Here is a 27818-nt window from a genome sequence, read left to right as displayed (position 1 = left end):
GTGTCTTATTCATCTTTGTTTTCCTCTGAACCTAGACAGTGTCTTATGCCTAACAGGTGTACTGATGTTTAAGACATCATTGTTTTTATCACCTCAAGTCTTGGCCATTGTCATCAGAAGCCACATCTTCCACATGCACCTGGTCACACTCCTGTTAAAAGACAAAACCACACATTATTTCAGTCCAGGGAGTAGAAGTGCTATTACCACCACAATATATTGTAAAAATATCACAAACAATGGCGAGGTGATGAAATACCATATGGTCTCTTATGTGTGGAGGATCACTCTCACCCCCCTTTCTGTTCAACTTCTTTTAAGGCCTAATTTACATTCCTCAGTCTTCATGAAATCTTCCTTAACCATCCCAACCCTCAGTTATGCTCTTATCTCAATAGTTCATTTTTCCAACAGTCCATGGGTATAAACACAAGCTCCCTTACACTGTCAGGTGTGCCTATGTCCTACACTAGACTGTAAGTCCTATTACATTGTAGGTCCCTTACGGCACGACCATGCCTTACATCTCCTTTGTACCCCTCTAGTCTAGTCCAGTGCCCTTATATAGCATGTACTCAATACATTTTTGCAGATGAAACAGATGCTGGTAGAGTGCGTGTCGTATCAAAACTGAGAATGACTGAAACAGAAATTTGTAAATTCAAACTTAGGAATTAGAAGAGGTCATCTAAGTCAATCTCCTCATATTCTAAAAGTGAGGTAAAACAATTTGCCCAAGATCATAAAACTAGTGAGTGGCAGAAAGAAACTAGAAGGAGCCTGGGTCTTCTACTCTGAATCCAAGGTTCTTTCCTTTAAGCCCACACTACTACGGACATAAAACGCCACCCACTGCCTAACTGACAGATTCATTCCTCTGACACCACCTAGGGTGGTGCCGTGATGTCCACCTGCATCAGAATCCTCTGGGGAAGATTTTTAAAAATGCATATTTTTGAACAGAATTTCTGTGAGTGAAGTCCTAGAATCTTCATTTTTAACAAGCTCCCCAGGTGATTCTTATGCCCCCTGAAGTTGAGAACCACTGACCTGGGGGGCAGGAACACATTCAGGTCAAATTCTTCACAGAACTTTCAGTCCTGAGTGAGGACTATGTCTAGAAAATCATTACAAATACAATTTGGCAACAATTACTGGCACATAGTAGGTTTTCAATAAATGTTTGCTGAATAAAACTATAATGTCCCAACTTATCAACATGTGAAGTTGAGGGAAGATTAAAGCACTGTGGAGCTTATACAAAAGTATTGGAGTTTAGAGCCCTATTAATTTAATTTGTTGGAGAATTGTCTGTTGAGTAGAACTAGACTGTATTTTATAAGAAAGAGGATTACTTCATGTTCATTTTACTTGAAAATTTTCACTATTTAAAACACTAGGTAATACATGTCGTACACAGTTCAAAATTCAAAAGGACATTAAGTGACAAGTCTGCTCCTTCCCACCTCTGTGTTCCAGCAACACATTCCCATCCTGAGATAGAACAACTGTTACTAGTTTGTTGTGTACGGTAACTGCTTAACTGAGGCCCAGAATGGGGAGATAACTTTCCTAACTTGGTACTCGCAGTCTGGTCTCCTGATTCCCAGTCCTGTGCTCTTTCCACTACACGATGTTCACCTCAAAGATGAACTCAAATGTCAAAACCAAAAAAATTAACCAAGAAGCTCTCAGTGTTTCCTGGTTTCCCTCCACCTAACTATAAAATGATCTGACACCAAGGCTAACCTATACATGGACAATAAGCACGTATAAAATACAATGAGTTAGAGCAGCCATCTACAGATCTGACAAATCAAGAGGCTATCTTTTAAGAAGGTAAAACTGAAAAACATTCAAGAGTACAAATAATCAAAGCCACCTTCTATATGTTATTTAATATAGCTGAATAAATTGGAACGTTGGTTTATATATCAGTGTTTTGCCTGATGGGGTGGCACTGCCCCTAGAGATAGATCACTTCCAAATAGGCTAACAAAAATCAAGGTTTTGAGCCAATAAAACTGAAGCCCAGAACTAAGACTGTGGTGACCTAACCAAGGCACTATTTCTTCAAGACTATGTGCACCCAAGTGCCGAGCTGGCCTCTCCATACCTACCCTGTCTAACCACATTTCCTCTAAATACAAAAAGCACAGGCTCAATAAATAGTGAACAAAGTGTTTCACTGAAGTGCAGAAACAATTTAAAATGCTTACCTCTAGGTCATTGAAAAATAGATGTGTGTCAGCCACTTCAAAAATCATTTCTTCCATTGTTAAACCTGAGCCAATCACTACTGTTGGGTCCTGAAAGACAATAAGAGAATAATTTGCTTGACTTGGCACTCACAGCATTGGTTCTTATCTTTAAATGATTCAAAATAGTTTGGGTCAAGGCCAAAACAACACTGGCCCACAACAGTGCTTCTCACTATTACTGATGCAATTTCATTCACAGTTATAAGAATCTGGGATTGTGCAAAGTTAAACATTTCAGGACTTTAGGACTTTAGTTTCTAGAAAACTTAACCCACTTAAAAAAAAAAAAAACACTTAATTTTCGGAGAAATTCTGTTTCAGGAGAAATTCTAACTGTCACTGAAATATTGCTCTTATAACACCCATTATCGTCCCCCCGCCCAACCTCACACACACAGTACAACACCAGAAGTCAGTAATCTGACAATCTCAACAACGAGGAAATCAGTAAAGAAATATTTGCAGGAAAACCAATGCACGTAGCTTTAAAATGAACTATCAGACCTTCCCTTAGAGGCAGTATGCTCTTATTTTATATATTCTCATTACCAGACTTGTTATATAGTATATGAGCTTATGTCAGCTTGCCAGTCTAGATACTAAAAGCCTATGGGAAAGTACTTCTAACAGAAACATTGGTGACAATAAGAAATAATTAGGAGCAGTAAAAGTAGGAAAGCAAAGGAGGCTGATATTTTTATAAAATGTATTCATAGAAACTAAAAAATAGGAGCCTGGAGGTAATTTAGTACAGAAATATACAGCCACTACCTCAAAAACAGCTCATCCCTCTATCAAAACTGATGTTAATACTGATGACTAAAGTTAAATTCTGCTTGGTATATTTCATTTAAGAAGGTATATAATCTATTTTATTTTATTTTAAGGTTTTTTTTAAAGATTAATTTAGACTGTGCCGGGTCTTAGTTGTGGCATGAGGGCTTCTTAGTTGCAGCATGCGGACTCTTCAGTTGTGGCATGCGGACTCTTCAGTTGCGGCATGCAGACTCTTCAGTTGTGGCAGGCGTGTAGGATCTAGTTCCCCAACCAGGGATTGAACCCGGGCCCCCTGCATTGGGAGCGTGGAGTCTTACCCACTGGACCACCAGGGAAGTTCCTAAGAGGGTATATAATCTATTTTAGAAAGATATTTTATATTTTAAATGTACAGATCTGGTATATTCTCAGCTAAATGGAATGCTCAGTTTAGGCTGTTATATGTGACACAGGGATAACAGACTAGTCTTTGGAGTAGATAATCCTGAGACTCCACTCCGTTTTGAGCCTCAGTCCCATACTTAGTCTTTGCAAAATACTGCTCTCCAACAACTTCAGCTTTCAGTACTGGTCCCAGGTCTAGTCTCTACCTTTATCATCAGCTCTGCCTGACCATGTAGTCTGCCTGGTATAAGCCATTGGGTGAAGCTTTATGTGAAAGGTGAAAGGTCAACAGGGTAAGATGGAGATAACAGAGACAGTGATTTTGGTTACCTGCACACATAGTCAGGAGAGGGACAGTTACAACAAAGGAAGAAAGACTCAAATTACCTTTCCATACTTCTGGGCATAGGATCCAGTAAGAAGGGAGTGGAAGATGATGATGGTTTCATCTAAGTCCCACAGAAATACCCGCTGAGTGAGGAAAATATTTTAAAAAATGAGTGAGCATCTTTTTTAATCGTAATGGAATGAGACAAGAAATCAATAACAGAAGGGAAACTGGAAAATTCACACATCTGTGAAAATTAAACAATAATCTTAAGCAACCAATGGATAAAAAAGAAATAAGTGAAATTAGAAAATACCTTGAGATGAATGAAAACCAAAAACAACATACCGAAATTTATGGGATGCTGTGAAAACAATGCTAAGAAGGAAATTTATAGCTCCAAACGCGTACCTTAAAAAAGAAGATCTCAATCAAAAACCAAACTGCACAATTTAAGTTGCCAGAAAATGCCAGTAGAAGGAAGGAAATAATAAAGGTTAGAAGAGATAGATAAAGCAGAGGGTAGGAAAAAAATAGAGAAAATCAACAAAACCAAAAGTCGGTTCTTTGAAGAGATCTACAAAATTGACAACTTTTAGCTAGACTGGCTAAGAAAAAAGAGAGAAGACATAAATTACTAAAATCAGAAATAAAAGTGGGACATTATTACCAATTTTACAGAAATAAAAAGGATTATAAGAAAATACTATGAAGAGTTATACACCAACAAATAATCTAGATGAAATGAACAAATTCCTAGAAATTCACAATGTGCCAAAACTGACTCAAAAAGAAACAGAAAATCTGAACAGATCTTTAACTGGAGGAGGTTGAATCAATAATAAAAAACATCCCAAGAAAGAAAAGCCCAGGACCAGATGGCTTCACTGCTGAATTCTACCAAACACTTAAAGAAGAATTAACACCAATCCTTAAGATCTTCCAAAAAAATTGAAGAGGAGGGAACACTTCCTAACTCACTCTATGAAGCCAGCATTACCCTGATACTGAAGACAAAGACACTGCAAGAAAACCGCAGACCAATTCTCCTATGAACAGTGATGCAAAAACCTCAACAAAATAGTGGTAAACAATATTCAGCAGCATATTTAAAGAATTATAAATCATGACCAAGTGGGATTTGTTCCCAGAATGCAAGAATGGTTCAACATAGAAAAATCAATATAATATACTGCATTAACAGAATAGAGGAAAAAACCCACATGGTCATCTCAATTGATGCAGAATAAGCATCTGACAAAATTCAACACACTTTCATGATAAAAACACTCAATAAACTAGCAACTTCCTCACCATGATAAAGGACGTATATGAAAAACCTACAGCTAATATCATACTCAATGGCGGAAAATTGAAAGCGTTACCCCTGAGATTAGGAATAAGAGAAGTATGCCTGTTTTCACCACTTCTATTCAAATGGTACTGGAAATTCTAGCCAGAATAAACTGGCAAGGAAAGGGGAAAAAAGGTACCCAAACTGGAAAGGAAGAAGTAAAATTACCTCTGTTCACAGATGACATGATCTTATACATAGAAAACCCTTAAGAATCCACAAAAAATTGTTGAGAGCTAATAAATGAATTCAGAAATCAGCTGTATTTCTATAAGCTTGCAATGAATAATTCTAAGAGGAATTTAAAACACAACAGCATCAAAAATAATAAAATATTTAGGAATGAATTTAACTAACAGTTCAGGACTTGTACACTGAAAACTATAAAACATCACTGAAGGAAATCAAAGAGGACACATCTAAATAAATGTAAAGACATTCCATGTTCATGAATATAAGACAATATTGTTAAGATGACAATACTACCCAATGTGATCTACAAATACAATGCAATCCCTATCAAAATCCCAACAGTGTTTTTTAAGGAAACAGAAAAACTAATCCTAAAATTTGTATGAAATCTCAAGGGACCCTGAAGAGCCAAAATAATCTTGAAAAAGAACAAAGTTGGAAGACTCACACTTCCCGATTTCAAAACTTACTACAAAGCCAGAGTAATCAAAACAGTGTGGTACCAGCATAAGGACAGATATACAGACCAATGGAATAGATGAGAGAGCCCAGAAATAAATGCTTATATATATATATATATATATATATATATATATACACACACACATATAGGCTCAATTGATTTTTTTTTTTTGCCAAGGATACCAAGACCATTCAATGGGGAAAGGAAACAGTTTCCAAAACAAGGTCCTGGGAAAACTGAATATCCATGTGCAAAAGAATGAAATTAGATCCCTGCTTCACACTATGTACAAAAATTAACTCAATATGGATCAAAGACCTAAATTTAAGAGCCAAAACAAAGCTTAGAAGAAAACACAGTTGAAAATCTTCATAATCTTGTTTCCTTAAATATAATACCAAAAGCACAAGCAATAAAAGAAAAATAGAACTTTATCAGAATTTAAAACTTTTAAGCATCAAAGGATACTATCAAGAGTGAAAAGACAATCTGCAGAAAATACCTGCACGTCATATATCTGATAAGGGATTAATATCTCGAATATAAAGAGTTCCTAACATTCAACAACAAAAAAATAAACAACCCAATTTAAAAATGGGCAAAGGATTTGGACATTACTTCAAATAAAACAGACAAATGGCCAATACACATATGAAAAGATATTCAACATTATTAATCATTAAGGAAATGCAAATCAAAACCACAATGAGACACCACTTCACACCCATTAGGATGGATTATGCAAAAAATGGGAAATAACTGGAACCCTGGTACATTGCTGGTAGGAATGTAAAATGGTGTAGTCATCTGGAAAACATTTTGGTGGCTCCTCAAAAAGCTGAACATAGAACTACCATATGATCCCGCAATTCTACTCCTAGGTTTATACTTTTTCAAATAATTGAAAAGAGGGACTCAAAGAGATACCTGTACAGCAGTGTTATAGCAGCATTATTCACGATAGCTCAAAGGTGAAAAAACCCCAAGCGTTCTTCACAGATGAAAATGGATAAACAAAATGTGCTATATATACACAACGGAAGTATTCAGCCACAAAAAGGAATGAAGTTCTGATATATGCTACAGCATGGATGAACCTTGAAAACATTATGCTAAGTGAAGTAAGCCTGACACAAAAGGATAGATTTTGTATGATTCCATTTATATGAACTATCTAGAATAGGCAAATTTATAGCGACAGAAAGTAGAACAGAGGTTACCAGGGACTAATAGGAGGGGAGAATAGGGAATCATTGCTTAATGGGTGCAGAGTTTTTGTTTGGATCATGAAAAACTTCTGGAAACAGACAGCAGTAACAAACAACACTGTGAATGTACTTAAAATTGCACACTTAAAAAATGGTAAATTTTATATTATATATACCTTACCACAATTTAAAAAATGAGTGAGTTCTCCGTTTTTTCCAAGAAATATATCAGGTCTTTAGATTTTCTTTCTTTCTCCTCCTGCCCTCCCCGCTGCCCCCAGTAACAAAAGGGAAGAGAGGTTTCAAACATAGCCTCAATTTACCTATGTCTTCTGAACACCTCTCAATGGACTCATTTTTAAATATGGCTTTTCCCTCTTATTAAATGATCACATTATAGAAAAATTGAAGAAAGAAAACAAAAGGATTAATATCAAAACTCCATTATTATTAGAATTTGTATGACTTTCTAGTCTTTTAATAATGAAGTCAAATGTATGCCCATAATAAATTCCTATAGTGTTTAAACTACAGAATAAGTGAGAGCCAATCTCATTAATAAGTTACCAGATCTGGTTGCATGTTTCACAGAAACTTGGCCTAAAGCACTTTAGTTCTCTCATTTTACTTTGAGATTTTTAAATGGAGAACAGTATATTACTGTGACACCCTCTGCTTTCTCAATATGATGCATTATTCTGTTCTCCTCTGGAATACAGAAAACAGTTTGTTCTTTCCCTTAAAAAGTGACCTGGCTACCTAAATTCAAAAAAGCTTTTTCAGTGCTCTTGGTGAAAAGGATCTGAAAGTGATATGGTAAGATATGGGCATAGAGTAATGTGTTTTTACATTTCTCTTTTCACTTGGCCAATTCATTTTCTCTTGCTCAGGAATTATAGGGTATACAACACAGAACCACATAATCTCATGAGTTTCAGATATGTATTTGATAAATTTAAGAAATGAGAAAAAAAAAAGGTTGCAACTCAAATGAGTTTCTTCCCATACTTCTAATTCACTGTCCTGGGAAGAGCTGGCATCAGCTTTCCTCTTGCCCCGGTTCTTGCCAGTCATGTTTTTCCTGGATTGGTCATCAGCATCTTTACTTGGTGTAGTCTGGGTCAAAGATGGGCTTGTAGAAGGGTTTCCTGGAAAGGAAAAGTGAGACACCGGTATTGCCAGTGTAGTCACAGGCTATAAGAACCAGAGCAGAATGGTCAGCAGGTTCTCTGCCCTTAAGAATCATGTTGCAGGGATAAAGGCTGGAATACCAAACTTTACTTAAGCAATTTGGAAATGTAGACCAAACATCATGAAGAGAGTTATAACTAGAATTTATATGCCTTCCTCCCAATGGAAGAACACATCTATAAGTCATTTTGCCAAAAAAAAAAAATTAAACCTGAACCTGATCAAGCTTCTAGATCAGGGTTTCTCAACTTGGCACAATTGACCTTTTTGGACCAGATAATTTTTGTTGTGAAGGGATGTCCTGTGCATTGTAGGATGTTTGGTTAAGCAGCATTCTTGGCCTCTACCCACTATATGCCAGTAGCACCCCCTTCCCAGTGTGACAACCAAAAATGGGTCCATACATTGCCAAATATCCCTGGGTGTGGGGGCATGGGGGTGGAGGCAGGGGGCACAGAACCACCTCTACCTGAAAAACCACTGCTCTAGATCCATTTACCACTTTAAATAAAATACAGAAGGCAGTGGGCTGTGGTAAGCTACCCTCTAAGGTTATAATTGGCGAAATTTAGACTGAGAAATGGTATGGGACAAACAATCTATTGATCGTTTCTTCAACAAATAAATTACAATCGGAAATAAAAAGAGATAGGGGAATTTATAGGTTAAAACAAAATATCCACCAATCACAATGTATGGACCTTACTTGGATCTTATTTTAAACAAACTGTAAAAAGAAAAACAAAACTCCTAACATTTATAAGTAAACTAGAAATATGATTACCCTTTGGTATTTTATGTTATTAAGGAATTATTGTTGAATATTTAAGATGGGATAATGGCATTGTGGTTATGTTACCAAGCATTATAAATAAATATGATACCTGGCATTTGAGGAGGGAATTGGATGAAGTATAGTTGAAACAAGATTGCCTATGAGTTGTTAATTGCTGAAGTTGGATGACAGAATATAAGGGTTCATTATACCATTCTGACAACTTCTGCCACTGTTTGAAACTCTCCATTATTAAAAAGTTAAACTTGTTATGAAGAACAAAGATATTTAGAGAAATGAATTCAAAACTAAGGCATCAACACATGTAATGATTTCAGTTATGTACGTTCGAAGCAGCAACCATTTGTATGTCTTTATCTAGAAGACCAGTAGAGGCAAGATGCACAGAAAACTGCATTAGTTGATGTAGACCACTTTTTAAAAACGCATCAGTGTTAACGATAAACAGTCCTTCCTCAAGTTACATGATGTGACAGCGAACCACCAAATTTTCATGAAAAATAGGGATAAAAAGTATGTGCATATGTTTACTGAATGTGTGCATAAAGTCTTTATGTCAGGATTTTTTTTTTTTTAACACTAGTCCTTTGGTTTTTTATTAATTAACTAATTTATTTTTGCTGTGTTGGGTCTTTGTTTCTGTGCGAGGGCTTTCTCTAGTTGTGGCAAGTGGGGGCTACTCTTCATCATGGTGCGTGGGCCTCTCACTATCGCGGCCTCTCTTGTTGAGGAGCACAGGCTCCAGACGCACAGGCTCAGTAGTTGTGGCTCACGGGCCTAGTTGCTCTGCGGCATGTGGGATCCTCCCAGACCAGGGCTCAAACCCGTGTCTGCTGCATTAGCAGGCAGATTCTCAACCACTGCGCCACCAGGGAAGCCCTATGTCAGGATTTTTTAATCTGGACATCATAATTCATTGATCCATTTCAAAGCTACAGGTTTACATTTGTAGGTTAAATTTTATGTATTTCTTTGGGGAAAAAGAACCATACCTTTCTTCAGAATCTTAAAGGGATCCATGACACAGAAAAAGTTAAGAACTACTGTTCTGAGGCCTAACCAGAAGTCAGTTATGCACAGACTAAAACTGGAGTCCTCCAGCTTTTATAAAATGTGCTGAGATTCTGAAGTTCTCTGTGACAAGCATATTATAGCTACAGGGAGAGTGGAGTGGGAGTCATAAACAAAGTCTTTTCATTCTTGGTACTTTTCTGTTCACAGCATCAGGTATTATATTCAGTCTGCCAACGACTCATCGTTGTCTGGTTACAGTGTTTAAATACTCCTCACCTGAGAAGGAAGGCCAATAGCATGGTAACAGTGACTTAGACCAGAACAAAGTAATCTTCACCATCACCTGTTGGATGAAATGCCCTTAAGCCAAATGTAGAGCTTACCAGAGGAAAGTCTCTGTGCTGCAGGAGCAGGTACCATGACACTAGGCTTCTCCGTCTGGTATGTGGCTGCTGCTAAAGTGGTACTCTCAGCATCACTGTTAGTCTGGCCTGTGACTCCAAAGCTGGAGCTGGGGTAGCAAGCCTGGTACTGACTTTGACCAAGGATAGTATAGGTGGGATAGTCCTGTAGGTCAAAGGGAATAAGGGAGGAAAATAAGCCACTTAGCCAGAGCATAACATTAATTTCAACACAAGAGACTTTCATGTCCCTCTTTTTCATAATTATTTCCCTAAAACATTAACCCGACTTCTTATTTACCTAACCTATATAGTCTTCCACCTAAACCAATGATTTTCAAAATGCATTCTGTGGAAACCTAAGAGTCAAGAGGACACGCCTCAGGGACTGTCTTTGGGATGAGGTTAAGGCTGAGAGCAAAGTGTCCCATGCACTGTACACACAATGTCCCTTTTCTACTATACCAGCCTTTTTTTCTTCTACTTTATGTACAGAATTTCTGCATAGAATTTTTGAAGGAAAGAGTCTACTCCTTAAGAAGTTTATAAAACACTGCACTAGATGATAGTGCTTTTAAGGACAGATGAGCTTAAACAAAAAAGTGAATATCCTACATTAAAGTTTCCCAGTTTAAAAACTGAGTATCTCTCTCTCTCTCTCTCTTTAAAAATATTTATTTATTTGGCTGTTCAGGGTCTTAGTTGTGGCATGCAGGATCTTTAGTTGCAGCATGCAGGATCTAGTTCCCTGACCAGGAATCGAACCTGGGGCCCCTGCATTGGGAGCATGGAGTCTTAACCACTGGATCACCAGGGCAGTCCCCTCTCTTTTTTTAAATAATCAAGCTTTCTTTAAAGATAAAGTTTCTTTAAAATATTTGAAGGGAACCTTTGGTAGTTTCACAGGCACATACATGACAAAACTTATCAAATCATACAATTTATATCTGTGTAATTTACTGTATGTCAATTACACCTTAAAAAAGCTGTAAAAAATGGGTATGATGCACAGCTCAAATACACACCTTAAAAAAATTCCACTGATAACTGATATTCGTGACAAGCAGGAAGAAGCTAACTGATCAGACCAATTATTTATAAAGAACACTGAGCATCTACCATAAGCCAAATATAATTCACAGTGTGAGTGTGTGTGTGTATGTGTTGGTACATGGGAGTTAAAAATCTAGCAGGATAGAAGACCAAAAACCATTTCCAACAAATTAGCAATAAACTGTATGTCAAATGAGTAAAATACAGAGGAAGACAACTATCACTGCAGACCGTGACAGAGAACTTGCTGAGACAAAGAAGCACAGGGGATAGGAAAAGGAACAGGCCCTGGAAAGGTTTTATTAAGCGGCCAGAGATGTTGAGTCTGGATGAAACAAAGGATCTCTGTAGGCCTGAATGACTGGTTAAGGATTGGATTGGATTCTTTACGCAGTGGTGCATAGTTTGTGTGGGAGCAGAAAATGGGGATCATCAAATTCAAATAAACAAAAATATGAAAAGATTCTGAGCAGGTGAGTGACAGGATAAAATGTGGCACTTAAAGAAATTAATCAGTGTTTTAGAAAATGTACAGGCACGGTGAAAAATTAAAGATGAGGTGAATAGTTAACTCAAGATTAAAGAGGAAAAAGCTAAACCATGGGAAATGACAGCAAAAATGGAAAAGCAGGGATTTCCCTGGCAGTCCAGTGGTTAAGACTCCACGCTTCCACTGTAGGGCACAGGTTAGATCCCTGGTCAGGGAACTAAGATTCTATATGCCATGTGACGCAGCCAAAAAAGAAAAAAGAAAAAGAAAAAGCAGGAAAGAATTCCAGAAATGGCTGGATTAGGGCTGGGTAAGGAAAAACAAAAATCGAAGATGATGACTGGTCTGGTTTTAGGCCTAGGTATATTAAAAAATAGTGTAACTGACAAGAATTGAGAAGCCATAGGAAAAAGTGGTATTATTTTTGGAGGACAGGGAAACGGAAGAAAGGGTGGAATGAAAGGCTGGTTTTAGATATGGTCAACTTAGGGAAATAATAGGATATTAAAAAAAAAAAAGCCCATCAATCAGCAGGAAGCCTGTAGATATCATGAGGTCAGGACTAGAATCTTCATTTTGGAAGAAGTAAATGGACATTGTGAATGTGGTTAAACATTCCTGGGGATGAAATAATAAGCATGTGGAAAACTAAATAGAGACTGTCCATGACAGAAGACAGGATATGCAAAGGGAGAGAGGTGTTACCCTGAAGAATTCTAGGTACACAGCAGGAACTCAATAAATACCTGTGGACTAAAAGAATGAACAAATGCAAAAACAGTCAAAACATAAAAAGTGAACCAGAATAGCAATGTTAACTGCAGCCACAAAAAAAGATCCATGGAGGCAGTGGTTGATAATACTAATTGCTGCAGAGAAAACAACAAATAAAAACAGAACAACAAAACCAAAAAAACCCTAAAACACTGAAGATGTTACAAGTGATCTAAACATACAGAGTCAGTAAAATAGTGATCAAGACCAGACTAAGTCACAAAGAAATGAGTGGCTAAGTAAAAAAAAGTCAAAGTAATATTTCCACAAACATTTATTATGTGCCTTCAATGTGAGTACTAGGCATTTTTCTGAACTCTCAGAACAAATAACTGAACAAAATAGAAAAATAAATCCCTACCCTCATGGAGCTTACATTCTTGTAGCAGCAGGGTAAGAGACAGACACACACACAGTAGATAAAGGAGCAGATATAATCATATCATTCATAGTCTTAGCAATGGAATGAGAGAAACTGGGTAGTAGCCTGAGAAACCATCCAAGGTTTCAGTCCTGAGGGCATCCAGAAAAAGGTCTCTCCACAGTCCATACTGGTTGTTCCTTAGATTGGCAAACTGATAATGGAAAGAAGAAAGGAAGAGCTAGCTAGATGAACCATATCAACAGGAGGAACAAAAGCAGCACCGTACCTGGTTTGAGATGCTGGAAACTGCTGCTGCTGGAATATTGGCAATAGTAGATGAAGTGGGTATCAGGCTGGCATTTGTGCTTGAAGCTATAAGATTGAAAGTGTTAAAAGATATTATGTAAACGCCTAAATGAAACTCAAAATATATTCTGTCCTAAGTAAACAGATCTATAAGGAGATAAAAAGCATTGGCAAAGGAAATAAATACTATATACTGGTTTTGCTCTTTTGCATGCCATACCTTAATTTAGACTTGATTAGAAATAAAACAGTTCACACATTTTTGTTTCAACTTGAGTCTTCAATTATTCCTACTAAAGTCCTAGAAGGATACAACACAATGCGCTGGTTCATACTAATGATACCAGTGAAATCAGAACCTAAACCAAATCACTCCAGTCCATCTTCTCTGGCAGCTGAAAAATAACTCACCTGCAGTGTGACCTACTGACACCAGTAGAAACAACAAGAACTCTGGTAAATCCACGTGTTAAGTTCCTACACTGTGATATTTACTGTCACTTGCCCCAAATTATGCCCTTCCTGGTGCAACACAATTACTCTGAGAAATTGATGTAGTTTCCCAAATTCTAAAGTGCTTCAACAAACACCATGTTCTGGCATTTAATGATTTCACCCATGAGCCTGGAAAAATTCGGAAAATATTCAATATTATTCTGGCCAGGTAAAAATTTACTTCATAAGCTACTTAGGCTGCCTGTCTCACGGCAAGAAATTTGGGTTTTTTTCACACCCTTCTATCACAGATTCCACCAGGGTTTTAATAAAATCCTCAGTGACTAGTATTTGTCACAGTGACATTTTCCAGGTGGACAATGTAGGTGAAATTGTGAGGTACTGCTCTTGAACTCCTCTCTTTTGCTCATCATAAGCATACTGATACATGGTTTCTACCTCAGTCACACACACCATAAAGGCTCACCATCAGGTAAACCACACTATCTGACTACCTATCCCATTGGCGACAAAGTCCTCTAGAGGGAAAGTTATTAGGAAAACCTCCATTAAGAATAGTGCAGGTGGGACTTCCCTGGTGGCAGAGTGGTTAAGGAATCCACCTGCCAATGCGGGGGACACGGGTTCGAGCCCTGGTCCGGGAAGATCCCACGTGCCGCAGAGCACCTAAGCCCATGTGCCACAACTACTGAGCATGTGCTCTAGAGCCTGTGAGCCACAACTACTGAAGCCCGTGCACCTAGAGCCCGTGCTCTGCAACAAGAGAAGCCACCGCAATGAGAAGCCCGCACACCACAACGAAGAGTAGTTCCCGCTCACAACTAGAGAAAAGCCCACGCACGGCAACGAAGACCCAACGCAGCCAAAATTAAATAAATAAATAAATAAATCTTTTAAAAAAAGAAAAAGAATAGTGCAGGTGAACAAATGCAGCAGAAACTTGAGAGGACTGGTCAAAATCATAGGGAATTTGTATCCCTTTCGCCAAGGGTACTCTGCTTAGAAGAAAGTCTAGAAGAGATTGAGGTAAATTAGATATAAGGAACAGCTACTGCTAGCTTTCAGAAGAACTTGGGACAAAGAAGAGTTAGAGTAATTTGTCCACAGTCATGGGGTTAAAGGTAGATAGTCAAAATGACAACTGTGATCTCCCAATTCTTCATCCAGTGCTCTTTCTTTCCTGAGTCAGTGGCTGAGCTAGGGATCAGATTTCGTCACTATCCAGGGAGATTTTCTTTTCTACAGTACTCCTTCCCCCAGGTAAACTAAAGGATTCTTGTTTACTTTCTTAAACCCAACACCTAAATGAAACAGATTTTATAATTTATAGATGATATTTTCTTCCCATCAATATTTTTTCCCCTAAGGGGGAAGTCCTAAGAAATCATTGTATGTAAGCTAAATGACTCTACAAGTAGTTTTTAATTATTCTTGTAGGAAAAGAATTTTGAGTACATTCCAGATTCTATTACCAGTACATTATGCTAGGCAGGCCTGCTGGCTAAACATAGGTGATTTAATGTGGGAAAGAAAATGAAGTATTTAATCTCTTAAGTTTATCTCTCCCAGCAAACTCCATTTCTAGATCAATTTTTCTTTAGCCCTAATCCTAACATATATTCCTCTTTTCTTCCCATTTACCTTTAATTCTATTCTACCTTCTTAATGATTTATAAACGGTTACAGGTACAACTCATTCACATCTGATAACTGCACACATGGGGAAAAAGCTGCTCTGACTGACAAGGTAGTTATATAAATTTAACAATTTTCAGATCACTTACAGAATTGGGCTGGAGGTAAAAAGGTAGACCTTACAAACAACTGGCCACATACTCTTAATTATCCCTGACAGGAAGTTTAGTGACTTGATTAGCTAGTTGTTGATACCAAGTTTTTAACAAGTAGAGTACTAAAAATCACAAATTCCTCTCAGCAATAGCGGCTTCTATTACAGGAACTGTTGGTCTGCTAACCTAGAAAGTTTATAGGGCTCAATAACAGTTCTTTCTCCAACTCAATCAAATCATTTCTAACATGTGTTATTCATTCATTCATTTGTTCATTAAACCAGGGTCTACTATGTGCCCAGAAACAGTTCCAGCCACTGAGGAGTAGAGTAGTGAACAAGACAAAGTCCCTGCCCTCATGGCGTTTAAATTCTAGTGATAAAAGTTAGATGATAATTAAATAAATAGTATTTATTTAGGCTCTTGTAACCAGCATTGAACCCAAGCTAAACTCATTTTAAAATATACACAATCACTACATGCCGTACCCCCTGCAAAACTATGACTAAAAAGCCAGGCACCTCAAAAAAAAAAAAGCAATGATCATCCTACATAAATATACATCTAGGTCTCAACAACAACAAATTCAACTGCAGATTTAAAAAACAAAAGCAGCAGCAATAAAATATGCAACAAAAATTAATTTAGAGGATAAAATAAAACTCAAGTGGTAACTCCTATTGATACATATATTTAAAGACTATTAGCTCTCCAAATGCCAATGGCATGGCCAATTGTTTTCCGATAGTTCCCACTCCTGTTTTGCAACAGAGCTGTGAAATCATAGACAAAGCTTCTGAGAACCATGCCCCACTAGAGATCCACCTGAAACAGTCAGGATACAGAGATAGCTTTAATCAGAAGACTGTGGTTATAGAACTGTGAGGCACAGCTGAATTAAGTGACATTGCCCCAAAGCTGGAGGGTAAACCCAAGGGTTAATGGCACATAGAAGTTGGTGCAAGATTTAGTTCCTACCCACCTCTCTAATTTTATGAATGTTTCTCTACCACCCATGCTCACCCAGCTTTCGAGTTACTCAAAACAAGAGAGACTCTTTCTCACGCAAGGACCTTTGCAATGCTGCTCTCCCTGCCTGAATTGTTGTTCTCCCTGGTCTGTCCCTCTTGCCCTCCAGCATGATCATTCCTTCTCAGCATGTCTACTTCCAGAGAGACTCTCTCTGGACTCCTCTATTAGAACTAATTCCTTTCTTGTTTTCCCAGTCACAACAAACAATTCTTTTTTCCTCTCAGAGCACTTTTCAAAACCTATTTGTTTACTTGTTTGTTTTCTGCCTCCCCTCCTAGTCTGTAAGCTCCATGAAGGCAGAATCTTACTACCTTATTCATCACCTCCAACGTCTAGCAAAGCACCCGGCCTACAATAGGTAAAGCTCAATAAATACTCGTGGGATTCATGAATAGCATGTCAAGGTTATCAAAAACAAGCAAAGTGTGAAAAACTGCAGTCAAGAGAATCCTAAGGAGCCATGACAATCAAATGAAATGTGGTGTCCTGGATGGGATCCCGGAACAGAAAAAGGACATCAGGTAAAAACTAAGGAAATCTAAATAAACTTAGGATTTAATTAATAATAATGTACCAATATTGGTTCATTAATCATAACAAATGTTCCATTCTAATGTGAGATGTTAATAATAGGGGAAACTGTGTGCAGGGTAGGGAGATATATAACTCTCTGTATCATATGCTCAATTTTTCTACAAATCTAAAACTACAATAAAAAATAAAGTCTATTAAAATACAAAACAAATCTCCTAGTCAACGAAAGACTCTTGTGTGTTACCAACACTATCAGAGCCCAAAGACATTCACTGAAATTCAAGGTTGGGTTAAAATCAATTCTGAAATTTCTGAAATTAATTTTGCTACTTGAATTTTAATTATTTAAATCATCTCAATTGAAGAAAATAACCAGAGATTGGGCCACACAGTCACAGACACTCTAGGAAAAGGTTGATATAAAGAAGCCAGATCTATTTAATCAAAGGGTTTTCATGAGCATTGAAGTATAAACTAAAGAAAAGGTTTTGGTCAGAGCTGATCAAGCCAGAAGTGGAATTTGCTGTAATTTCCCTAACTTGCCCTGGAAAGATGGGCTACTGTCAATTGTTGAAAGCTTCTGGAGGGGATGAGGGGACATTGCTGTTTTGACCACTTTAAAAAAAAAATCAATACAATGCTCCTTGTTTTTACTCAGTGGAATGACTGGGTAGTTACACAGGGGGGAAGATGAAGCTCTGGAGAGCTGACATTAATTATCTGTGCTAAAGGAAATGAAAAGTGGGGGTGAGGAGAGTGATACTGATAGAGGAGAATCCAGGTGATTCAAATGTGCCAGTAATAACCCATATTTCCTTTTAGCCAATTGTTACCACTTGCTTTCTACCAACTTTTTCTCAGAATAAATGGCAAAAATTGATAACTTGATGCTTAATTTCTGCCTTAATTTCTACCCTTTGCCAAAGTTCTAATGGCAATATAATGGGCCAATAGGTTAACCAGAAAAGGGAAGGGAAATGAATTTAAATACTTGCAAGTATAGGTTCTCAATTATGGGAGTTGATATTGATACCATGACTTCTACATTGAAAATCATAAACATTACACCCGTGTGCTGGGGTCAGGCTGCCCAGCTTACATCCTTGACTTATTTACTGTGTGTCTTATGTGCCAAATCTGTAAAATGAGATTAATGACAGTACTTCCCTCATAGGTGTGTTGTGATTACATGAGTAACACCTATCTCTGCTAAAATAATGCTAAGCACATAATATGCACTTAACAAATACCAACAGTGATCATTATTAGCACAATGGAGGAAACTGGGTTAATTGATCTAAAGGGAAAAAATGTACTAAAAGGTAAGAAATTAGGATAGTGGCAAATGAGGTTGAAAGCACAGCTTCGTGACTTTTTTAAAGCAATGGGTCTTAAAAGACCCCCAAAAGGTGGTTCCTCTTGTTTTACAAAGAGGGAGAAGTAAGCACAGCTATCAGGCTCCTCAAATTCAAGGTACAGGTACAGATGAGTGGTGGTTCTACACCTTGGGAGAGGATTATTAATATAAGGGAAGAGAACTCCTTGCTTTTCTTTCATGACCTAGGTGTAGTCATCAGAGATATATCGGTTTAGGAGGAACTTGGCTACTAGATTTGCCTGTAGTTGGACCCCAAAGCCTACCAAAGTAGAGGAACACTTTATAAAAATGAAAGGGAGTAGAGGAGAAGACAAAGTCATGTTCTTGAGTTTTTTTCCTCCTGGTTTGTTCCTATTTTAGAAAGAAAGAAGGGGGAGGGGACAAACATAAAAAGAAGGGAAAATAATTAAGAGGAGACTCCATAAACAATAAGAGAAAAAGGTAGCTCAGAGCAAGGTCTTAGGAATGTAGTAACCAGTTGTTCCCAACAGACTAAGAAAAAGTAGTCCTCAGTCATTTTATTGAAAACAGTTAATACTGAAAATCAAAATATTTTGTTTCATATAATCTACATCAAAACAGTTTTTCATCATCAAAGTTTATATTTTAAGAATACCTAGGACTGGGCTTCCCTGCTGGCGCAGTGGTTGAGAGTCTGCCTGCTGACGCAGGGGACACGGGTTTGTGCCCCGGTCTGGGAAGATCCCACATGCCGCGGAGCGGCTGGGCCCAGTGAGCCATGGCCGCTGAGCCTGCGCGTCCAGAGCCTGTGCTCCGCAACGGGAGAGGCCCGCGTACCACACACACAAAAAAAAGAACACCTAGGACTGGTTTTATAAGGAATAATATTTAAAAGCTGGGAGAAATCAGGAGAAAGGAGGCAGATGAGAAGCCAAGTAGATGGACATTAATTCCCAATTTGGAGCAATGATAAATTCCCTGCATTGGACTTGGAAGGGTAAGGAATTAACTCCACAGTGCCTTTTGAGTTTCTTTGTCTTCATTCCAAATAGTCCTGTCATAATTCTAACCTTTTAGAGGAAGAACTCAGGAAGGCAGAGGTGTTTAGAGTTCAAGCTTTAATGCTATGCTTTCCATCACAAAATAGAAACAACACTGAATTTTTTGAACGAGAAAAGCTCACCAAGAAGTAGTAAATGGGGGTGGAGGTATAACAAAAACCACAGCAGAAAAGCAGCACACATCTCACAAAGCAGCACTCAATCTCACTTTCCATTCTATTTGGACTTCACATAAAAGAAGTCAGCAAAGCTCTAACCCATGGAGTCTTCTGCTCATTTACAGGACAAAATGCCACTGAGAACAGACTAGAACAAAATTAGACAGGTTTTCCAGACACCAACGTGCAAAAGAGGAGTCTTCAATTCTATTAAGCAGTTCACAAAAGCTTAAACTACTTATGAACCACACTCCTAGGTTCTAGTTTGTCTAACACAAAAAGCATGCACAAATGCAAATATCCTATATTACCCAGTATGTTTGGAGATACAGGTAGATTAAAAACAAAAAACAATAATAATTTTTTTAAAAAAACAAAACACACACAACCATGCCTGTTTACCTTGAATGGGATAAGAATAATGTGCTGGGCTTGGCTGGCTTGTGGTTAACCCTGTAGTGCAGGTAAGAACACTGTGTTGACTTGGAGATGGAGTCTGAGTTAAACCACTTTCAGGTTTCATACCTGGCCACAATGCACCTGAATCAGATAAATTGGACCAATTACAAACAAAACACTGGAACTGAGGAGCATGGTTATGCTTTCAAATATCAGCCAGTAGGTTTAAAATCAAAATCTTAAAACAAAAATAAATTTGCTTGTAAGAGAAAATTATTGAATCTCCCACTCGTAATATACCACAAGCAAATACAATTTCAAAGAATTGGGGAATGGGGCCATAGAAACAAAAATCTTGTCAAAAACCCAACAGTGATATGTATGTATGTAAGTTCACTTCAATGGATGGGGAAAACTGATCAGCATTCAGAAAAAGGGCTACTGACACCCTACCATTGTTGTAGAGTGCCTGACATTCCTGTAGAGTGATAAATCATTTATCTGCATTGTCTAGGTAGGAGACATTCCACATACGTTTAAAATTCACTTACCCATTAAACAAGCACCAGATTTTTCTAAAATGTATGTATACTTCTCTGCCTTCTTAAGCTGGTTATTTTGTTACCTTTATTTCTTCTGATTAGGAAAGACATACCTGCTTACTTTTATAAATTAAAAAACATTAACAGAAATATAATTTCTAATTTTTAGAAATAATAAAGTCATATATAATCCCACCATCCAGACTTAACTGCTATTCAGTTTGCATAAGAGTCACTCAGATTTCTTCTGTTTACTAATCTTTTTTTTCTTCTTTTTAATAAAAATGGGATGTTACATGCTGTTCATAATTTGCTTTTCCACATAATACCTGAGACATATCTTTCCCTGTTAGAACATATAGTAAGACATCATAGCTATTCGGTTTTATTTTTATCACAATGCTCCTAAGTGACAATCTTTCTAAAAAATATTTATATCCTTTCCTGCCTTCTTAGCAGGGAGGAAATAGTGACCATACCTTTTCTCAGATCTATACTGTGCTGTGCTATGTACATTACAGAAAAATCCCCAGAGGCTACTGCAGTATGTGAAGACATTTGCTTAGTACTAAGTAGAACTCAATTACAGTTCTATGATTTGAACGCTCTTGTATCACTTTGTCTTTTCTCTGTGATCTGTCACTTCTTGACAATCTCCTGTTTCTGGCTGTATCTCCTTTTTCATTTGCAGTAAACTAGGAAACCATAAAAAAAAGCTTGCTTCTACACGACAGCCTAAGGATATCCTTTATGAGTGAAGAGTTTTTGTCATAAATTTTTTTTTTTTTTTTTTTTGGCCACACTGTGCAGCATGTGGGATCTTGGTTCCCCAACTGGGGATCGAACCCATGCCCCCTGCATTGGGAGCACGGAGTCTTAACCACTGGACTGCCAGGGAAGACCCCAAGTTTTTGTCATAATTTTGGCTATGCAAAAGTCTATTAAAAACCTCACTGTAGGGAGAAGATATGGGGATATATGTATAGGTATAGCTGATTCACTTTGTTATAAAGCAGAAACTAACACACCATTGTAAAGCAATTACACTCCAATAAAGATGTTAAAAAACAAAACAAAACAAAAAAACCCTCACTGTGCTCTGAATAGTTATAGCTACTGGATCAATATAGTTGAAGCTGATGATTAGGCCCAAGAAGATTCATCAAACACATTCCAGGTAAGAAATCAATACCAAGGTCAGCCACAGATTCAAATTCAACATTACCTCACTTCATATACTCTTAATCTGATAAGAAATTTATAAATATATAATGCTTTGAGAATAAGGACCTCTGCTTCACCAGGGCCCTCAGATATCTTAGTGTAACTCAGATCTGTAAAATTTGTTGACAAGTAAATAGAATAGTAAAAGGAGGTGTTAGGGCTTCCCTGCTGGCGCAGTGGTTGAGAGTCCGCCTGCCGATGCAGGGGACACGGGTTCGTGCCCCGGTCCGGGAAGATCCCACATGCCGCGGAGCGGCTGGGCCTGTGAGCCATGGCCGCTGAGCCTGCGCGCCCGGAGCCTGTGCTCCGCAGCGGGAGAGGCCACAACAGTGAGAGGCCCGCATACCGCAAAAAAAAAAAAAAAAAAAAAAAAAAGATGTTAAAATCTCAAAAGGTTCACAGTGGAACATGGTAATTGCCTTGTCTCAAACTTTTTTTTTTCATTGAAGTATAGTTAATTTACAATGTTGCTAGTTTCTGCTGTAGAGCAAAGTGATTTAGCTACACACACACACACTTTTTCAGATTCTTTTCCAGTATAGATTATTACAAGATATTTAGTATAGTTTCCTGTGCTATACAGTAGGTCCTTGTTATTTACCTATTTAATATACAGTAGTGTGTATGTGTTAATCCCAAACTCCTAATTTATCAAACTAAAGCATTAAAAAAAACAAGACATATTCTTTTCTCACCTACTAAACACATGAAATAACATATTTGAGGAGATTAAGGAATGCCAACATCTCTATAGCACAAATTAGGAGGGTTGCCCTCCACCCCCTTCCACCCCTTGGTTCATGATGATTTTCAGTCTTGCCCAGGTAAGCCACAGCTTAATTCCTTGTTATGGCTGACATTTAACAATAAAAAATATTTGAGAATGTAGTTTTTTTAAACATTTATGATGTGAAATTTGAATATTAGTGCTAAGATTCTTGGTGGTTGACTATCACACTTTTTAGAAACATAGAAACAACTTGCCTTTTCAATGTCACAATAACTTTCAGATTTATTGTAATCAATGTGTTTTTTTTCTAAATAGGTTCTGAACCTGAGGTGTTGGGTTTGTAAACATGTTTATTATTACACTGTCCTAAAATACTATCTTACTAATAAGAATAGTATTAACTGAGAGAATTTTGCTAGTTTCATTATTCAGTATGTATTTTTAAAGTTTCAAAATGTAAAATTTCTATAAACTGGTCCATCTTATAAGGTCAGAAATTAGTGCAAAATGTCCAAGACAAGTAGAGAAAATAATAGATAGTTTTGAATGTTTTGGGGCAGAAACATAAAGTAGCTATTGAATATTCTTGTATGAAGAACAGAGGAATAAAAGACAATATGGACACTGCCTCCAGTATCACTGTAGCCCTGCTCTTTAAGTGTGTGTGTATCTATCTGTCCATCTTCCTTTAAAAGCACTCTTTCCAGAATTCCAAGTAACAAGTAGCATGACCAAATGGTGTGACTGTAGAGCACTAATGCCGGCAGCAAAGAAGAAATGAAATCCCGGCTTCCTGACTCCTGGTCCACTGTTCTTTGCCTACAAGTAGACTTTCTCAAGTCATTTTAAGTACCAAGAGCCTGATGTAGAGCAGCAGCTGATCTAAAAATGGCAAAGGAAGTCTGCCTCTGAGTGCTGTTCTCGTGCTGCCCCACAGTGGGGTCTTATCACAAACTCTACCCAAGTTTCTCAGCACAAATACTTCCCCCCTATTGGCTAGTCACTAACCAAACTAATCTGAGCAGTTCACTTTGCAGTAATATATATCAGAGTAGTGGAAATTTAGAGAAGATTAGTTTGGTTAAGAATCGAAGTACAGGGCTTCCCTGGTGGCGCAGTGGTTGAGAGTCCACCTGCCGATGCAGAGGACACGGGTTCGTGCCCCGGTCTGGGAAGATCCCACATGCCGCGGAGCGGCTGGGCCCGTGAGCCATGGCCGCTGAGCCTGCGCGTCCGGAGCCTGTGCTCCGCAGCGGGAGAGGCCACAGCAGTGAGAGGCCCGCGTACCGCAACAACAAAAAAAAGTATCGAAGTATATATAAATGCTAAAAAAACCACATGAAAGAATATCTTGTTGATTTAATACCTCACTGGGATGAGCTCTTATAAATACTAAGTAATTTAATCTGAGTACTTTCGTTAACTATAAGTAGATGTATATTATAGAAAATTGGGAAAATATAGAAAGTGAAAAGAAAAAAATTGCATAGTCTCATCACACACACAAAAAATACAGACAGGGCTTCCCTGGTGGCGCAGTGGTTGAGAGTCCCCCTGCCGATGCAGGGGACACGGGTTTGTGCCGCGGTCCGGGAAGATCCCACATGCCGCGGAGCGGCTGGGCCCGTGAGCCATGGCCGCTGAGCCTGCGCGTCCGGAGCCTGTGCTCCGCAACGGGAGAGGCCACTACAGTTGAGAGGCCCGCGTACCGCAAAAAAACAAAAAAACAGACAATTCTCACTTTTGCACGGGACTGTGTTAACTGAAACCTGTACACATTGGAACTGTGTCCTCACTTTGCATGATTCCTTGGTAATTGAGATCAAATCTGTACTGCCTGTACTGTTAACATTCAGTTTTTCTTCCAAATTATTCTTTATGTACATATTTTTAAAAACTACTAACTTGGTATATTATATTTTTAGTTTTATATACTGCTTTTTTCAATTAATAATAAACTTTTTTCAAGACGCTAAATATTCTTTAAGAATATGATTTATAATGGCTACACAGTTTTCCATTCTATGGATACACTGCAATTTAACATATACCTTTCAATTCAATATGTCTGTTGTTTCCAATCTTTTGCTATTATAAATAATGCTGTAATGAATATCTTGGTAGTAAATTTTTGTGGTTATCTCTAATTAATTCCCTAGGATAAATCCCTAAAAGTAAAATTACTGAGGGATATGGCATGAACATCCTTAAGACTCAATACATACTGTCAAATCTCCATCTCATATTAAAATTCTTTTAAAAGAAGGTAGAACAATGGCAGTTAAGCCAATCTTTTATGAGCCCCTAAAAACGAACGAGTACCCTTTCTCTCATATGTACTCATGCAGATCACTGGAACCTCAAATCCTCATTCTACCATCTCACCAGATTTCTATATAGCCCTGAAAAGATATGACCACCATTCCTTTACTTTTAAAGACTAGTCATAATATGGGCTTCCTAGATTTCCTCTAGCCTTTTCTCACTTCTTTAAAAGGAGGAAACTTTTAAATTTCAAAGTCAACTGTGAGATTAACTTTTTCATACAGACCTAAATTTATGAGCACTTCTGGAATTAAACAGACCGGGGTGCACTTCTAATCCTAGGCATTTACTAACTGTATGACCTCAGGTTAGTCACTTAATCTTTCTAAGCCTGTTTCCTCATCTATAAAAAGGGATAATGCTGCCACTTACTTTTTAAGGGTGGTCCTGAGGATTACATAAGAAAGTAATGTAAAGTGTGAAGCACTCATTCTCAGCATACTGCTTGCGTAGTAAGCACTCAATATTATTACAATATATTATTACTGTATAGATATATAACATACAATCGTATTACAGTAAGATTTTCTAAAGCTCTGTTTACATCTGAAATAAAATAACAGACTAGCTAATCTAGTTTTAGTGCTAACAGGTTACACTAAGATAATAAAATTACCAAAATCTTCACAAGAAAAAAAGAAATGGAGTCTTTTTTTTTAACTGAAGTGTAGTTGATTTACAATACTGTGTTAATTTCAGGTGTATAGTATAGTGATACAGTTTTTTTGTTTTTTGCAAATTATATTCCATTATAGGTTATTACAAGATATTGGGTATAATTCCCTGTGCTATACAGGAAGAAATGGAGTGTTTTACAACTGAGTGATATAAAAGAAAAGAAGCCATGTGTTAAAACATAAGAAAATGTCTTTCAAAAATACAGGCACTTTAAAAAGCATTACACACACACACACACACACACACACACACACACACACACAAAGTATTATAAACATTTCCTTAAAATTTCCTTTATAAAATTTAAGAATATGCCATACCTATCATTCAAAGGCAAATTAAGCTAATGAACAGTTCTCTCTGAATTACTGATAAGAAAAACTTATTAAACAAGTTTCCCTCACCCCCAATTATTAAACAGAAATAGATTAATAAAAGAGCCTGTTATATCCAATATTTCTATATAAAATAAACACTGTTTCCTTCAACTTTTTAACAGGGATCTACCTATTTTACAGATTTTTCTTTCTTTCTTTAAAATGAGAGAAATGCTGTGATTATAAAAGATACCATAATATCTAGGACCTATATGCACATGGCATTGTGCTAGGTATTCCAAAATCTGAGTTCAGAGACATAATAGGAGTTTTATTTAACACTGAACAGTAGGATCAATCAACTGTTCAACAATGTCATAAAGCGCTTTTGGCTTTCTAATAAAGAATTTAAATAAAAACAGAGAGTAAAAAAAATGTGAAATACTTTATACTTGCTAGCCTATCGTTAGCCAGCTGTTGATAAATTAGCTTTAATATATGCAAAAAGAAATAAACACAAACATATTCACAGAGTCCTGCTTCCAAAAGGACTGCTCAGTCTTGTCTGGTTAAATATATCAGAAACATAAAAGTTTAGTATATACCGACAGGCACGAGGCATGGGTGTACAAACAGGAAAACGAGCATTTCTGTTTCTCTTCTCTCATGAAGTTATCAACTACCACTACCATTAAACATAACCCCCAATTTTTGTTTCTAGTAGTTATCAGGAGCTAAGGAATGCTAACAAGCCTCAAGATAAGAAAGCTGTCAGTATCATAAAGGAGCAGCCAAATCGGCCAGGAAAACTAGGAATCTCAAAACGAAAGGCAAGCAACACCCAGAATCTGTGGCAATCTGTTTGAAAGATTTTTCTAATTCCTAGCTAGTTTCAATAAAGGCTACACAGTTATAATTTTATTAACATATTGAATATTTTTTTAAAAATACAGTATTTTCTTAATTTTCTGACACCAGTTCTAGGAAAGCAGGGAAGGGGCAATAAAGCACACTGACAATATCTATCAATTCACACACACACAGAAAAAGCACAGATATTAAGTGCCCAAAGAACCTCAAACTGACTTCTAGTAAATCATTCTAATTTATAGTCCATGTACAAGATACCTAAAACCAAAGAACAAAACTCTCTATGCACATGATAAGGTTGTACAAAATTGGGGATTTCCCCCTCTAAGACGACTTTCTGGTTCAGCAGAGCAACTGATCAGTTTGGGGCAGCAGGGAAGGCGAGGGAGAAATTGACAAAACAGAGCAGGGTTGGTGGGGGCAGAAAACCATAGGGTATATTCCATCCGGAATATGTAGATTACTTGGTTTAAGCAAGAAATTAGCCACCTCAAAATATATTTGTCATGGTATCATGTTTTGTATGGTAAGTCAAATCAACTCAAAGAGTTTCCAAACACTTGAAGATTCCAAGCTTTACAGTCAAGACTTAGTATCCTGGAAATAGCTACATTATGGCAGATAGACAACTGAGTATTGAGAAGTTATGATTTTATATGACATGTATCAAATATACTGCTGGAAAGTTGCATACCCAACTTCTATCACACCTGTGCCTGAGCAGGCGCTCTGCCAAGAACAACGTGGCATCTCTCAGCTTCCTGATCAGCCGTGCTCGCTTTTGGGGGAAAGACGGAAATTTCTGGGGGATAAAATCAACATTCTTAGCAACTCCTCACAATAGAATGCCTTACCGAAAGGAGGTAGTCCATATGTTTGGGTTGCCTGAGGGTAGACAGCATAGGGTTGAGACTGCTGCAGTGGCTGATACTGAGTCTGCCCAGGGTAAGCAGTTTCCGAAACAGGAACTGAGAGGATATGTGCATAAGGTCTAGAAAAGTTCAAGA

General features: G+C 37.6%; 1 protein-coding gene across 8 annotated transcripts in view; it reads right to left on the bottom strand.

Annotated features, from left to right (window-relative positions):
- EYA3 (EYA transcriptional coactivator and phosphatase 3) overlaps positions 1–27818 on the bottom strand; it is a 105128-nt gene that overhangs the window by 18392 nt on the left and 58918 nt on the right. For 6 of the 8 annotated variants that reach the window (XR_004481648.2, XM_033422427.2, XM_033422429.2 and 3 more), the window contains 8 exons: positions 27666–27802; positions 20129–20266; positions 13337–13422; positions 10352–10535; positions 7976–8115; positions 3810–3893; positions 2220–2309; positions 93–151 (listed from right to left, as the gene is read on the bottom strand). Coding sequence is in view for 7 of the 8 variants with exons in the window: in XM_033422427.2 (XP_033278318.1) it covers positions 93–151; positions 2220–2309; positions 3810–3893; positions 7976–8115; positions 10352–10535; positions 13337–13422; positions 20129–20266; positions 27666–27802 (918 nt within the window). In the remaining variant the exon portion in view is untranslated. The remainder of the gene's footprint in view (positions 1–92; positions 152–2219; positions 2310–3809; positions 3894–7975; positions 8116–10351; positions 10536–13336; positions 13423–20128; positions 20267–27665; positions 27803–27818) is intronic. The other 2 variants (XM_033422434.2, XM_049711843.1) reach the window with 2 other exon arrangements.

Source organism: Orcinus orca, chromosome 1, assembly GCF_937001465.1.
Source record: "Orcinus orca chromosome 1, mOrcOrc1.1, whole genome shotgun sequence".
NCBI classification, from domain to species: domain Eukaryota; kingdom Metazoa; phylum Chordata; class Mammalia; order Artiodactyla; family Delphinidae; genus Orcinus; species Orcinus orca.
The sequence above is the reverse complement of the archived record's forward strand: the minus strand, read 5'-3'. Positions and strand labels throughout refer to the sequence as shown.